The sequence below is a fragment of the Zonotrichia leucophrys genome, chromosome 15 (genome assembly GCF_028769735.1).
Source record: "Zonotrichia leucophrys gambelii isolate GWCS_2022_RI chromosome 15, RI_Zleu_2.0, whole genome shotgun sequence".
Lineage (NCBI taxonomy): Eukaryota > Metazoa > Chordata > Aves > Passeriformes > Passerellidae > Zonotrichia > Zonotrichia leucophrys.
In genome coordinates this window covers 4,447,093-4,463,615 of record NC_088185.1, presented here as the reverse complement: position 1 = coordinate 4,463,615, position 16,523 = coordinate 4,447,093, and the positions used below count along the sequence as shown (strand labels likewise).

Genomic DNA, 16,523 nt, shown 5'->3' with positions numbered 1-16,523 from the left:
TCAAGTGGCTCCCAATGAACCCTCACGTGGGTCTTTTCACACTATCTTCAGTTTACTCATTTAAGCTTCAGATTTTGGATATCAGGAAGAATTTCTTCATGGGAAGGGTTCTCAGGCATTGATTGGAAGGAGCTACCCAAAACTGAAGAGTTTTCTTACAGCAACACAGAAGCACCTAGAGAGACACAGAGGGCTGACACGGGCGGAACAGCAACAAAAATGAAAATTACACAAGCAATTGTCAGGAAAACGTTCCCAGAGACAGCAGGGTAAATGAATAAACACAACACGGAGGCGTTAAACAACACCAGAGAAAACACCACCAAAATCACCCAGACTGACAGCACAGACAGGGCAATGTGAGCCTGCAACTCGGAGATTTACACGAGTTTCACAAGGTGCAAGAACTCCCTGAAGGCCACCTCAAAGAATGAAGTGAAATCCACAGAAAGAGCAAAGCAAGGCCAAGAGAACAGAATTACAAAATCAGAAGCAAGAGAGAACAGAGCAATGATGCTTAACCCTGAGCGGGAGGTGTCGCTTGGATTTCAACAATATTTTGCACAAATTACAAATAGCTCAGGATAGAATTGGGAAGGCAAATTAACCTCTGTATTTTCAATAACCTTTAATGAGAATTTTAACAAGCCAGTTTGAATACTGGGTGAGAAATCAAAGGGCACATCACCCTATGAGAAGCAGCTGGGTACCGGGGGCCAGAATTCACCCCTACAAATGAAGTGAAGATAGGAAGATAACTGAGGAAAAATGTCATGTTAAAAGCATTATTTTAAAGAAAAAAAAGTGACTGCAACATGCTCCCTTTTCCCCCAGCAGAACAAGATTCAGAGGAGACCAATGAAAAAGAGTGGGAGAAAAATCAGAATTAACTTGAAATAGAGGTAATTAGTGAAAGCAGGTTAGAAAAGGAGAGATGGGATGAGAAATATCTACAGCCTGAGGGAGAGAAGCCTGGACAGATGGATGCTGTGTTTTGTTACCATGCCCGTGGTATTTGTATACCAAAAGCACCCAAAGCTTACGTGATGTTTATAGCAAGAAAGGTTTAATGTCAACTTTCCAGAGGCGCACACAAGAGGCTTCTGCAAGCCCTGAACCCTCTCCCATTTGTTACCTGATTTCTTGGACCATTTTTCTCAGCTTCACATTACGCAAATCCTTTACTCAAACCAGAACAAGCTGCTGGCAAATAAAAACAGCTGTTCTATAAGTGCTCTTCCACTCCCTCTGACCAAAATAAGGGAAATGTAAAATCGACATGGAAAAGGAAAAACCCTCAGCAGCCTGCTGAATAGCCAAAAAAATTCAAAATGCGGTTAATTTACTCCTTTCCCACCAAAACTTAAGATATTTGAGAGCAATGCTGCAGGATAGCATTTAGGTTTCATATTTGCTCATATTTCCACAGGGCTGACTTCCTTCCCATTCCAGGCCTGATTTCAGCAGGATATTCTGCCTCTGACAGCTTTTCTGCCCACCCATGCGAATCTCCCTGAAAAACAGGCTTTTAGGAAACAATGTACAACACAAAGATACCACAGCTCTCACAGCTCTTGGCAAAGGCTCTTAGGAACGAAAGGAGGAAATGCAGAAAGGAAGGAAAAGCAGATGACAGAGGATGGAAGAAGGGTTGTTTTGTTTTGGTGCTTAAAAAAAAAAACAAAAACACACTAATCCTCTTCCTTAGGCACTCCCCGGCTCATTAGTGTTTTCTGTGCTTCCTCCCCAAACTGTGATATTGAACGATTTCAGGACAAAACCAGTCTGAGGATAATTCAGGAAAACTCAGCAATAATCAGCCCTACGGCCAATAAACTCTTCACCCTCATAGTTTATTTGCTGCTAAGCCTTGGCCTGCAGCCTTGGAATTCATTCTGCCGGCACTACAGCTATTTCCTTGTAAACAGGAAGCCCCCTCAAATTTGCATTACAGTAAACTCATTTGCTTCATTTAACCTCAGCCTTATCTGGGAAAGATAAAAGGGTGCCGACAGGTGTACAGGGCTCCAGCAAGGAGACAAGGGGTAAAACATTTCTAATATTTCAATAGGAGATAACACCAGGGCACAGGACCCGTCCCTGGGCTGTGGTTGCCCACCAGAGATAAACCAACACCTTTCTGTGAGCAGAGCACTGCAATAATGCAGGGGCATTTATTCTCAAGCATGGATGTGATATTCCAGTGATCTTCCTGCTCTCTGTACCAGTGACAGCCAGGACTGATGGCAGGGATGGCTGCAAACCCAACATTACAGAGCCAGGCTCCTCCAAGGAGCTGCTCACACACACACAGAAATAATGAATATCTGGAAAAATTGTTTGATTTCAAACAAGAGAGGACTCTGTGTGTTGTATTTTTTTTCCTGTTACTATATCAACCTGCCTTTAACCAGCCGATTTATGTCATTTTAAATGAATCACTTTGCCAGCGATACAGAATATTTCAGTATACCCAGCACACCATGTCTGCTCTAATGAGAGGCATCAAAAAAAACCAGCCAGAAGCCAGCACAAAGATATCTGACACCAGAATAACGGTCACAATTTCCTACTGCATGAGGAAACCCCTGGTTTCAGTTAGAAGCTGAGAGGTTCAGTCATTTTGGGCACCCCAGAGCCGTTTGTGGTCCCGGGCTGAGGTAAGTCCCTGTTCTCGGTTATGTCCGTGCTTCCTTCCGCTCCTGTGCTGAGGGCCTGGCGTGTCCCTGCCCCACAGCACCACGTACAGCCCCAAACCTCTCCTCTCTGAAGGATTCTCACCTCCTACAGGGCATCACACACCAGGGAGGGTGGCAAGCCATGACCTCCAACAGGTCCTTCCACAGGCAGCCCAAGGAGCGAGGCACTTTGGCCAGCGATCCTTTCGCCTTCCCTGCAAAACTTCCTCTGGCACCTGGCACTGCCTTTCCAAACACAGGTGAAGCACCTCTCCCAGCTCAGGGAAACCACCAAACACATAAATCCTGGAGCAGGAGAGCAAAGCACAGCAGGTTCCTCAGGCCTCGTGCTGTGCTCACTACGAGGCTTCCGCCACGCTGGGCATGAGGGATGTCGGAGCAGGCAGCAGCTTCCAGCCTCTCCACAAGCACCAACCCTGCTGATGTTCCTCATGGCATCGGGAGGATTCCTCCTGCCCTGCAATTCTCCACGTCCCACCTTTCATCTGCCCTCAGGGTCATGTCCCTGCTGGGAACAGGGAGCAGGACATCACCAACATCACCAGAGCACTGAGGCATATGAAGCCACCAGCACCCTCAGCAAAGCTGCACCTCGGGCTAACAGGGCAGATGAAATGTCATGGATATTGTATGGCTTTTAAAGTGTAAACACATACCAGGAGAAAAGCAGGCACCATCCAGCAACACCATCCTCAACCTGACCTTAAACACAACAGCCAAACTTCATCACCTCAGCTCTCACTGCCCCTGCAAGGGGGATAAACATGGGCTGGGCATCCTTCACCTTCCCCTGCTCTGCAGCCTACCAGCATTCCAGCAGAAAGGCAGGAAAACGAGTGGAGAAGTGGGAAGAGGGCTCCAGCGATCCCTGGCTCACAGCAGACAGCTAGGCTAGGCCACCAGCAGGCTTCCAAACTGCCTACACATTCTGCAGTAAAATTTGGTTTAGATTTTTCCTGTTGCAGTATTTTGTTTGCTGGCTGAATCTTCATTTTATGTATGTATATGTATACACACACACACACAGCCATGAATAAAAGGAAAAGCTCCGTTTTAATTTCACCAATAAATAAGCGATGTTCAGGTGATTTTATAACAAACACATAACCACGGGGAAAAATGCTGTTTTTGCAGAGGAAAAGCTGCTTTTAGCACCAAGCTCCAAGCAAACAACCTCGGCTGTGCCAGGGCACCCGGCTGCTCCTGCGGTGGGACCGGGGAAGGTCGGGGCGAAGGAGCCCAGACCGGCACCGGCACCTCGGCTCCGTGAGCCGCCTGCTAAGGACGAGCTCCGGCCCCGTCCTCCTCCCGCATCCCCTGTCAAACCCCGTGAAGCATCACCAAAAAACCGCTCTGCAGAGCGGCACGGCCAGAGCGGCTCCGTTCGGTGCTACCAAACGCTTTGGACGGGAACTCCTCACCCGCCGGGCTGGGGAGCCATAAACCCCCGAGCTGCGGGGCTTCATCCCTGCAGGGACCGGCGTCCCCCCTTCACCCGCCGAGGGACCCCGCACAAGTTGTGGCAAATAAACACACGCATGCAGCACAGCCAGCACAGCCAGCCCGGCCCCGCGCTCGCCAAGGCCGGCCCCGGTGCCGGCGGAGGCCGCGGGGGCACGGCCGGACCGTTATGTCCGGCGCGGGGAGGGCGGCGGGGGCCGGGCCGGGGCCGCGGCGGGGCGGGCGGTACCTGGGCTCGGGCAGGGTGATCTTCTTGCTGGCCCTGGCCGCCGGGGTGCTCTTGCTCTTCTCCATCGCCATCAGGTAGCTGACATCGGCCAGCACCGCCTCCAGGTCCGCCATGTTCCCGCTCCGCCGCCGGGCTGCAGATGGAGGCTCCGCCGGGGCAGCCGCCCCCGGGGCGGGGGTTGGCGGCGGGCGGCGGCGGCGGCTCCGCCGGTACGGCCGAGCGGCTCCCGGTGCGCGTGTGCGGAGCGCGGGGGGCCGCTCCCGCCTCCCGCCCTGCGCCCCGGGGCGGGCGGGCGGCAGGAGGGACGGACGGACAGACGGACGGCAGAGGGAGGGAGGGAGGAAAGGAGGCAGGGAAGGAAGGAGGGAGCCCCCGCCGCGCCCCCCTCAGCGCCCGCCCGCCCCCGCCGGGCCCATGGCGGCGGCCGGTCCGCCCCCGCCGCTCGCAGCCTGCGCGGCCCCCGCGGCCCCGGGCCCGCCGCTCGCTGCCATGGGCGGGCGGACCGGGCTGCCCCGCGGCGCCGCCCCAAATCCCGACATGGATCGGCGGCGGCCGGAGCGGGGAGAGCCCGCGGCACCGGCACCGAGCGGCCACGGCACCCGCGGGGTTCGGGGTACCGGGGACCCGCTCTGCGTCTGGATCCCTGAAGCGTCCCCGGCCAGGTTGGACGGGGCTTGGAGCAACCTGGGATAGTGGAAAGTGTCCATGGTAAAGGGGTGGGATGGGAATTTTAGGTTATTTCAACCCAAACTTCTGCGGGATTCCGCGGTTCCACAAGAGCCAGCCCCAGCCGCGGAGCGCTGAGCTGCCTGCAAGCCTCAGCACCCAGCTGGACGCATAAGTTCGGAATTAATTTCCTCATAATTTATTAAAAGGCGTGCATAACAAAAACAGGATACAAATAAATGCGCCTGTGTGACACCCCATCGGTGCTCGTGTAACCACTTGCTGGCAAATAATGATGCAAAACAAGGCACCCAGGTGTCCTCAGGCTCCGAGCAGAGATCCCTGCTCGTGTTCCTCCTTCAAGTAGTAGTAGCTCCACTGCAGCCAAGCAGATATGCAGATTTTAAGTGCTTTCTTTTCTGAATTTCGTCAAATATGTCATAAATAATTGGCTCAATGAAAGGCTAAGTCAATGACAAGTCTGAAGTTTGAAACTCAGCGTGTTTTGAGTTCTTTTCAAGTGCCGCCACTCCTCCTGCCTACATCTTTATGAAAGTTAATGATCTGATTAAAGCGAGGTAGAGCATACAGCTGGGAGGATTTCACCATGTGCCTCATTATGAACCGTCTGAGAACCTGCTTTTTGTTGAAAATGTTAATTTAAGCCAACACTTTCCACCGGAACAGATCCACTTCGGAAGGTTTCTCCTCCACCAGTGGCCCCAGAGCAAGGCTGAGGCTCAGGGCGTCCAAGCAAGTGTGGAAGGGAGCAGAGGAAGATTTAGGGCACATCCCTCCTGGAAGTTCAGCGTAAAGTGCCCCACCAGCCCTGTTTAAGGGTTTCACTGATCCAAGCTACACCATGGAAAGGGGTATTTTTATATCCTGAAATCCCCTGGGCTGCTAGGGCTGGCTGTGGTTCTCCAAAAGTTCTTCCAGAGCCTCCACGTGAGCTCTCCATTTACAGGGGTGTGATGGGAGGGAAATTCCTCTCCCCACATCCTCAGCCTGGTGATGTGGCTGGGCACGTGCCTTGTGCTGGCTCTTCCCAGGGGACTCCCCAAGTTTTGCAGCCCCTGTGCCCAAATCCACGGGAAGAGCCAGGTTTCATTCCCTGGAGCAGCAGCAGCAGCACACGGGGAGGATCTCAGCACTGACCTGAGGGTGTTGCTAAACACCCCAAGCAAACAGAAACCATCGCCCTGGTGAGGAGGGCCCTGTGTTTGCTCAGAGGTCTGCATGGCTTTACACTGTTGGTGACAGCAAATGCAGCCACCAAGATGCCCCTTAGTGTCCCTAATGCTCTCCTATTTGCTGCTGTGCCACGTTTTCACTGTTATTAGCTGGATATTCTTGTTGTGCAGACGTCAAAGGCATTCCTGGTGACAGTTTCTAGGAAGTGAGGTCTGGTGAGGGCCAAGTTAAGGAATTTGTTCTTTCTGCTTTTGGTGCTGGTGTGGCAGCAGCAGCAGCCAATGGGGTGGTGGTGGGTGATAAGCAAAGGTGTTTTCTGCTCTGCTGATTTCCCAAGCGTGGCTGCAGCACAGCCAGAGGTGGTGGTGGAATGTCCCCAGAGCCACCCTGGCTGGGGAGACAGCCCACATCAGGCTATGCATGCTCACCTCTAGCAACACATGCATTTTTTAGTGTTATATTCAGATATTTTAAAGGTCACTGGGACGGGTATTTTTTTAATAACAGAGTGAAATCAGACATGAATTTTTTTCCCAATGTGAGCAGAACAGGCAGTGCCAGCCTCCTCCTTTTCAGGGAAGTTCAGTCCCCCAAGTGCAAGCCTGCAGCTTTCCTCAGCCTGTGTTGCACCCCAGGCCAAGTGTTTGCGTTGTTCTTGTGCTGTTTTGTGCCTCCTCTGTGGGGTTTGGTGTTTGTGAATGTTTATAAACAGCGCTCTGGGGATTCCCCCAGGTAAAGGAAACCCAGAGTTAATCGATGCCAGGGTTGGCAGAGGTCAGAACACGATACACTCTGCATGCATTTAAGCATCTCCTGACATTTCTGTGGATGGTGATGGATTCTGCTCAATCAATTTGAGTGTGTCTCCAGGCCTGGCTGGGCTGCAGGCTCTGCATCCACTGCGGAGCCAGGAACCCAACCTCCCCTCTGCCGCTCCTTCCTTCCGAGGAGCGAGTTCCTCCTACCATCTGTGTGAGATTTAAATGTTTAATTTCGCCCTGCTCTGCTTCACAGCATGACAGATGATGTTCCAGGGAGCTACGGGGCTGTTGTAGATTTATTAATGCGTCCCACACTGACACCATCCCATCAAGATAATGCTGCAACACATTACCCAGGACGGAGCCACATCCGTCCTGTTGCCCTCCAAGCTGTGCCAAATCCCATATCAAATAAGATCTCCTCTCTGTGCTGATGCCAGCAACATCTCTCCAGGGGGATGTTCACATAAAAGATCATTAAATATTATTTTAATATGATTTTTACTAATATTTCTGACACACTGCCAGAAATGCGCATAGGTGGAGATTAGAGCATTGAGGAGTGTTTAGCTCAGTTCCCTCCATGGGCTGCTGCTCTCTAGAGAGAGGACAAATTGTTTGCTCCTCCTTGGCAGCGCTGGTGGAGAATCATTTATTGGTGATGGATCCCCATGGGAATCTGACTCTCTGTGGCTTGTTTATAGCGAGGTTATGTTTTGCTGCAGTTCTGGCTGTACTTTTGGGGTGCCTGACTGAAGGGGAGAGGGCAGAACCCCTTTCCCCACACTCACCTCAGTGTTCCCAAAGAGCTCCTGAGCACGGGTTACCTGGAGGGGAAGCAGCTCCTGCTTAATGAGGTTGTGTGAGGATTCATCAGTGCCTGGAGGCCAGCAGGGCAGGCGGAAATACAAATACATTCCTGGGAATTCCAATGCCAGCACTCCCCATCCTGCTGCCTCACCACTCCCATGACTTTAGCCCAGCATCCCAAAGAACATCCTCACTCCATCCACTTTGCCTGTCACATTCTGCTCTTTGCCAGGCCCTGGGGTGGCTTTGTCCCCTCTGCCCTGCAGTGGCACATCCATGGCAATCCCACAGGCATTCATTCATTCCTCTGCAGCATCCACACCCAGCCTGGGGTTGCATCCCATCTCCTTAGCGCTGTGCTAATAAGTGGTGAGAGGCAATGTGGAAAACAAATAGAGTAATTAATGGCCACGGCTGCTTCTGCTTTTATTCACTGTCTGTTCCAGGAGGAGCAGTTTTACAGAAGGCAGCCTCTGCCCTCACCCCAAATCCCAGGGTGAGGGGAGCTCCTCAGAGAAGCAGGGTGGCTCTTTTGCATCTCTGAGGATCCCTCCTGCTTGCTCCTGAACACTTTTACCAAAGCCACTTCAGCCACCTCAGACAGGTAAAGCCTCCGTGTAGCTTATCATCATCGTGTTCCCTTTTGCAAATAGCTGACATGATGAGGAGGTTGGGTTTTAATTAGGAAACAAGTGGCAATTCAGTTCTCAAAAATATTATTCACCATCAAACATTTGTACTGGCATAGTCAGACTAGCAATAATTATGTCCTCTGGGGGCAGAGATAAGAGCAGAGTTGAAAGTCATGCAGCATCTATAAAGACTTGCATGAGAAAACACAGGCACGAGAAGACCGGGGCCTCCCGTTTGCAGTTGCATCACACCACCCCTCTCACCATGTAATAAAAATACCTCACTGACATTTTCCTCTGCACATTTTCTTCCCCTGACATGGCACACAGCAATGTCCTGGTGCTGCCTCCCACCCCAAGCTGTGCCTTGCCAGCTGCAGCCCTGTGCCCTCGCTGTGACCCCTTGGCAGCACAAACGGGGACATTCCTGATGGCACAGCTTCCCTCCCTCCCTCCTGATAAATAAAGGAGCGTCACCCCCTCACCTGGCCAGGGCAAGCTGTAAAGGGAGCAGCATCAGCACAAAGCTGGGTCACAGAGCCAGCACTGCCACACCAACACCATCCTGGGTGACACAGGGGTGGCACTGGAGAGGTGAAACTCCCACTGCAGGAGGGAGAGCCAGGGATCTGCATCAACACCCAGCCCTGGTTCTGCTTCTTAAACAGCATCACCTGGAACATCCCACTGCACCCAGCATCACCTGTACATCCCACTGCTCCTTAAACAGCATCACTTGGTACATCCCACTGCACCCAGCATCACCTGTACATCCCAGTGCATCCAGCATTACCTGTACATCCCCCTGCACCCAGCATCACCTGTACATCCCACTGCACACACCCGGGCTCCTCTACAGGAACTCTCATGGGACAGGGAAGTTTGAGCCATTTTCACACATAAATTTCCACCTGTGATTGTCCTTACAGGTCAGTTATGACATGGACATGGCACCTGGCTCACTCCTTGCTGGAGGAGCTCATTCCAGTCCTGCCCAGGGGGGTTAGAGAGGCCTGAGAACCAAGGGCAGTGGGACACTGACCCTCACAGACCCTCCTGGATCACAGGGCACCTTCCCTGTGTCCCCCAGCCTGTAACATCCATGCCCAGCTCAGACCTGACCCATCCCCAAGAACTCCCCGATTTAAAAACACTAGAGTGTGTTGTTACAAGCTGAAGAAAATAAACCAAATAAGAGCTGGAACAGCAAATGTCTCAGAGCCCCACAAAGAGTCAAAATGTCCCTGTTCAGCACTATGGTGGGATCAGACACTGCAGGAGCATTTTCCCTGCACAGATTGATCAGACAAACAGATGTCAAGAGGGACCCATTGAGCATTTGCTGTTCCACAGGCGGGCTTGAATGTAACTTGATAAAGGGAGAAAAAAAATCAATAATTGCCTAATTTGGCTATAAATTCTGAGGGACAGAAGGAGAAAAACCAACAACTGTGCAAATATTGAAGCACTGGAAAGTAATTCAGATTCTGCTACGGCATCTATGAAAGGTAAATTGTGCAGAGCTGGAAATGAGACCCTTTCTCCCCTGGGTGGATCAGGACCACAGGGGTGGATCAGGACAGGGTCAGTGCTGGAGATGCTGTGAAGGGCTCAGAGCTCACTCCAGACCCATCAATGCCACACCAGGCATAGGGAGAGGGGGTCAGCAGCCAGAGGATGCAGGGCTGAAATCCCCCCAGCGCTCTGGAGAGGCTGTCTCTGCTCCTTGGAAACAAGTCTGGCTGTGTGGGAAATGCTTTCTAGTTATTTCCCTTCCCTGGCTCTTTGTGCTCCGAGCCTGTTTACAGACAAATTGGCATTTGCTGCCCTGGCTGATCATTCACCCGCGTCCCATCTCATCCATCTGGTCTCAGAGCTCCTGATGTCACCACAGACAGGGGCAGGGACAGCTGAAAGGGGCACCACAGGCTGCTCCTCCACCTTGGCTGCCTGTCCCCAGAGCTGCTGGTGCAGCCCTGAGCCAGGCAAAGCCAGCAGAAACATGGGAATGCACTGGGAGTGAAATGGCACGGGGTTTATTTGTACTTCTGTCACATCAAAGGGGCCCTTGTTTGAATTCTTCTGCCTTTAGCCCGGAGAAGAAGAAGGGGAAAGATTGGGTCCTATTAATAGCCTTGCATCCCACAAGATCCGAGCCTCACAAGGAGCCATGAAAGACTGCGGCATCTGATTCCCTGAATAAATGAGGTAATTTAGGGAGAAGTGCGTGCTCAGCAGCCTTCATTACTGCCTTCTGCAGCTCGCTGTGAGGTGACACTGACAACTCACTTTGGTATCAGTGGCACCCAGGCCCCAGAGGAGCTGTGCAGTGCCCAAAATCACGGCCAAGGGTGCTGGGTGCCACCTCTCCCACAGAATTCCTGATGCTGCAGCAAAAATCTCCAGGACTGGCACAGAACCAGTGGAAGGAGCACCCCAGCAAGCTGAAGGGGGGGCACAGCTGCCTGCATGGATGCCAAGAGGCTGGTGCTGGTGGCAGGGCACAGGGATGTTTGGGAATGCACTGTGCTGGGAAGGAGCCAGCAGGGAGCAGGGCTGGGAGGATGAGGGAGCAGGGTTTGGATGGGAATCTGCTCCTGCATCCCCAGGGAGTGAGGAGAGGACACCTCTGCTGTGGGGAAGGCCTGGGAGCTATAGGTGGGCTGGCATGGCTGGGGCATCTGCTGCAGGCCCCTGACATCATCCCACACCTGGAATTCTCACAGGAATTCTCTGCTGCAGGCACCTGACGTCATCCCACACCTGGAATTCTCACAGGAATTCTCTGCTGCAGGCCCCTGACATCATCCCACACCAGGAATTCTCCCTCGAGGGCTGTGGGACGTGTGGATCACAGCTGTGGGTAACTCCCACTGGGACACCGCAGTGCAGGGAGAGTTGTGACCCTGCTCCACAGCACAGGTCCTGGCAGGGCTGAGGTTTGTGTCAGCTTTCCCTTAAGCAGATTTTCAGGCTCTAAGTGTCAAGTTTAATCCCGACTCTGCAGGTCTGAGGCCTACAGCTGCGTCACCGCCCTGCACGCAGGTGCTGGGGGCTGAGCTGCTCTTTGCATGTCAGCCCTGAGGTCACCAGGGCCACCAGCCGTGCTGTCCCCAGGCTGCTGGATCTGCTTTTGTGCCAAATCTGTGGCCACCTGGTCCGGAGTGAGGTTGGGGAAAGGAGCCCATGATCCCAGCGGAGCCGCGCTCCTGCAGGGCCTGGCAAACAGCAAAACAGGAGGATTTGAGGATCAGAACCCATCCTGTCTGTCATGCCAAACAATTCATCTTCCCTCTCGGTGCCCTTGTAGAGCAGAGCAGTAAATTGCCTTCATTTCACAGCTGAGGGAAGCAGTGAGGCCACAGCCCTGGGGAGTGACCAGAGTGGGTCAGTGGGCACATCCCCACGGGTGGCTGCAGCCCCCCCAGGACAGCCTTCCCCAGGGGAACAGAGACTATTCTCAGAGAGATTTACACGTCAGAGAGCACAGTGAATAAACCCTCGGTGACCTCAAAAGCGTCTTGCTGCTAAAATGCATCCCCACAGCCTCAGCATCTGCAGCTCAGCTGGGCCCTGTGGCTGGGAACAGACACCTCCAATGGGAGGGTCTCCTACAACAGCCAGTGCCATGGGCTCCATGAGGGAATTAGGGCAAATTCCAGCACCAAAATCCTGAAATTTCATGATTTCAGGGGCCTGCTGTGGTTCTGATGCCACCATGCCTGGAGTGGACACTGTCCCCAGAGGAGCAGAGCCACTGTCCAGGGGGATGAGGGTAAAAGCGCCCCCCTTCCCTTCCCTTCCCTTCCCTTCCCTTCCCTTCCCTTCCCTTCCCTTCCCTTCCCTTCCCTTCCCTTCCCTTCCCTTCCCTTCCCTTCCCTTCCCTTCCCTTCCCTTCCCTTCCCTTCCCTTCCCTTCCCTTCCCTTCCCTTCCCTTCCCACACAGCCTCTGCATCTCCTCTGGGCAGATAATGGACTTTGCCTTCTGACTTAATCTGCTGTAAATCTCTCCCGTAATTGCTCATCATCCGGAAACCTGGAGAGAACCCGGACGGACATTCCCGCGCCTGTGAGGCAGCCATCCTGCCATCCTCTCCCTCCCTGCCTTCCTCCCGCTGCCAGCCTGTGCCCAGAGCCCCCCGCACATCCAGCACATCCAACACATCAGGACATTCCATCCAGGGGGATCTCTGAATTGGAAATTAGACCACAGCTCTTGCTTTCATCCCCCACAACCAAAGGGCTCTGTCCCCCCAGCTTCTTGCACCCCTAAAAGAGCCGAGGCTCCGTGGGTAGGGGCAGCTTGCAGCACTCAAACTCTGCCCAGAAAAGGGGCACAAGCCCATCTCAGCAGTTCACAGCACTCAAATCCTGCACAGCAGAGGAGCACAAGCCCACCTTGGGAGCCGGGAGCTGCTCACAGCGCCAAAATCCTGCACAGAACAGGGGCACAAACACCCAAATCCTGCCCAGCACAGGGGCACAAGCCCACCTTGGGAGCTGGGAGCTGCTCTCAGCACCCAAACCCTGCACAGAACAGGGGCACAAGCCCATCTCAGCAACTGGATATTGGTGGGGGCTGCTCTCAGCACCCAAACTCTGCCCAGCACAGGGGGACAAGCCCACCTGGGGAGCTGGGAGATGCTCACAGAACCCAAATTCTGCCCAGCACAGGGGCACAACCCACCTCAGCAGCTGGGAGCTGCTCTCAGCACCCAAACCCTGCCCAGAAAAGGGGCACAAACCCATCTCAGCACACAGCACCCAAACCCTGCCCAGCGCAGGGGCATCTCAGCAGCTGGGGGATGCTCTCAGCACTCAAACCCTGCCCAGCACAGGGACACAAGCCCATCTCAGCAGCTGGGAGCTGCTCGCAGCCCAAAGCGCCTCTCCCGGCCGCTGCTCGCAGCGCTTTCTCTCTGCGGCTGCCGGAGGAGCAATCCCGTCCTGCAGAGGAAGGAGCACCAGACGTCACCCGCGGCAAGGTTGCTAAGCGAGCCGCTCCCTCCTCATGATGCACGACTTCATTACGCGGCTCCCTAAATGGATCTTACACACAAATGACATTTGCCTCGGAGCATATGAGCTCCCAAAATAGCGGGCGGCTCTCGGCGTTATCGCTTTGCTTCGCCCAAGAATGTCCCCATTGTCTGCACGGCTGCTGTGCCCATGCCTGGCACGGCCCTGTTGGGTTTGAGGTGTTGGGAACAAAGGGATGGAGACCCCCAAACCAGCCCGGCTGTGCCCGGGGTGGCCCCATGGCCAGGATGGGGTGAATGGGCTGTGCCTTTCTGATGGGAGCCATGGGAGCAATAAATGCAGGCTGCTCTCTTGTTCCTGCCTCAAACTTCTCTCCTGATGCTTCTCTCAGGGTTTTCCTGCAGCCTGGGTGTTTCTCCTGAGGGGAAGAGCTCCAGGGATGCTCCCTGAGCTAATCAGGGCAATTTCCAGCCCCAGGGATGCTCCATGAGGGAATCAGGGCAAATTCCCAGCCCCAGCGATGCTCCATGAAGGAATCAGGGCAAATTCCCAGCCCCAGGGATGCTCCAGACAGGATGCTCCATGAAGGAATCAGGGCAAATTCCCAGCCCCAGGGATGCTCCATGAGGGAATTAGAGCAAATTCCAGCCCTAGGGATGCTCCTTGAGGGAACTGGGGCAAATTCCAGGCCCTGCAGCATCCTCCCACCACCCAAAGGGACCAAACCCAGCTCATGACGCACCTCCCATCACTACAGAGGGGACAGAGGGGACAGGCCACCGTGTCATACCCCAGGCTCACCCAGCTAAAACCACTTCTCCAGCCTTAGTGGCAGCACCAGGGACTGGCTGCTCACATGGCCATTTCATCTAAAATCGCTTAAACTCAGCCCCAGTTTCCTTTGAGATGAACTGAACCGTGCAGAGAGAAGGTCTGGCTCCAGCTCTGCACCATGCACAAGGTACAAATAAAAAAAGAAACATAAAGGTTATGTCCATGCCAAAGACAGAAATTCGCTTTTCCCTTTTTTTTTCCCCCCCAAGAACACCCACAGCAGCTGATCTGTGCAGCGCTGCCCTAATCCGGTGATACATTTTAATCCCATTACGTTGCCATGCGCTGTGAGGAACAGATGTTTCCTAATTGCCACTTGTGCTGCCCAGGGGTTTCCAGCTCGGACAGCGTTCCCCAGCCTCTGCTGGCACTCACAGAACTCCCTGCTGCTGGATTTGCTGGATGTGACAGTGCTGGTCACTGTGCCAGCTCCTCACCTGGAGCTGCTGCTCTCCGGCCCTGGTGTCCCCATGGAGGGGTCACAGTGCCACTGCTGGCTGTCCCCAAGGGTGAACCCTGGCTGCTCACTCGGAGGGAAATGCAATATTTACCTTTTTTCCATTTGTTTGGGGAAAGGTGTTGGATGCAGAGGAAGGCCCATGGAACCCCTTCCCAGCACATCCCTTTTGTCACAGACATCTTTTATAAAAATCCTTTCCTTAGGGATTTTTCCTCCTGAGAAGCTGAGAGGCCTCAGGAACGAAATGTAAACATTGATTATCTGCTGCTGTGGAATGCAACAGGTGGATCTGTAATTGGTCTCATGTTGGCTGTTTCTAATTAATGGCCAATCACAGTCAGCTGGCTCAGACAGAGAGTCTGAGACAGAGCCTTTGTTATCATTCCTTCTTATTCTATTCTTAGCTAACTTTCTGAGGAAATCCTTTCTTCTATTCTTTTAGTATAGTTTTAGTATAATATACATCATAAAATAATAAATCAAGCCTTCTGAAACATGGAGTCAGATCCTCGTCTCTTCCCTCATCCTCAGACCCCTGTGAACACGGTCACACCCCTTGTGTCAGTGAAGAGTTTTGGGTTGCTCCTGAGGGTTTCAGCATCGTGGCTGTCCTGCCCGGCTGCAATCCTCTGATCCCCACTAATCCCATTATGTCTCCACGAGGCTGCTTCCAATTCTGGCCGCTGGAGGAGTGATGTTTCTTAATTAGCTTTTCAGCCGGACAGGGATTTTACCGGCTGCAAGGAGCTGTGGAGGTTTTTCATTGCTTCCTTTCTCTGCCTCATCACACCGATGTCAGGAACAAAAACAAGGAGCAGAAAGCAAATGGGAGCCTGGCACTGAGAACAGGAATGCCCATTCTCAGGACAGCCAGAACCAAAACGCCTCTCTCTTTCTCTCTCTCTCTCTCTGGGATATTTCACTCCTGTCTCAGCCCTCGCATTAATCAGGGCAGAGATTACTTTTCCACATGCCAAAGCTGAACATTGATAAATCACAAATCTGCCCTGGAAAACCACAAGGCTTTAATAATTCATGCTGGGTTCCTGCTTGGTTTTCCTTCCTTCCTTAAACCTCCAGAGTTTGTGGCTGGTTCTGTGCGTGGAGGCACAAATATGAGGCTGGAGGCTCCATTTAATGCAAAGAAGAAGGGAAGAAAAATTGAAGCTAAGAATTTCATATAATCACGTGGCTCCTGAAGATGGAGAATTAAACATAACAATGATTTTCAGAGGATAAAAATCTGTGAAACCCACAGTGAAGCTGGGGTTTCACAGCTGGCAAAGCACATTAGGTAACCAAAGCACCCAGGCTGCAGGTGCGGCTGATCTCAGCCTGATGTATTTAAGTAAAAAACAATCCATATTTTTCAGGAGAGTTGTTTTTTAGCTTGTGATTCTCCAACCTGGGGTGTCCTGAGGGGGGATTCACCCGGCTGCCGCTGGCAAAGGCAAAGCAAAGCCAGTGGGAGCCGAGTGGCACATCTTCATCCCTTCACCCTTCCTCCTCCTCACCGGCCCATCCCGGTCCTGATGGAGGCATTCCCAAGGACAGCCAGCGGCTGCTGCTCCACTGGGAAAAGAAAACAGGAAGGAAAAGACACCTCAGTGTGGGTTTTAGCCAGGGTTTGCATCATTCTTACTCTCTCATTAATTACCCCACGCAAATTGCTGCAGCTCCCCTGCGGGCAGCCCCTGCCCGGTGGGGTTCACCTGCTGGGGGTGGCGGGGACGGGAGGAACCGAGGATGGAGCCAGAACCGAGGGATGGAACCAGAACCGAGGGATGGAACCAGAAC

At 53.1% G+C, this 16,523-nt stretch overlaps 1 protein-coding gene across 1 annotated transcript in view; it reads right to left on the bottom strand.

The window, feature by feature from the left end:
- The window catches only part of GRK3 (G protein-coupled receptor kinase 3), a 61,650-nt gene extending 56,869 nt beyond the window's left edge, over positions 1 to 4,781 (bottom strand). The window contains exon 1 of the mRNA XM_064726577.1: positions 4,390 to 4,781. Within this exon, the coding sequence (XP_064582647.1) occupies positions 4,390 to 4,502 (113 nt within the window). The 5' untranslated portion in view covers positions 4,503 to 4,781. The remainder of the gene's footprint in view (positions 1 to 4,389) is intronic.
- Between the last annotated feature and the right edge of the window lie 11,742 nt (positions 4,782 to 16,523).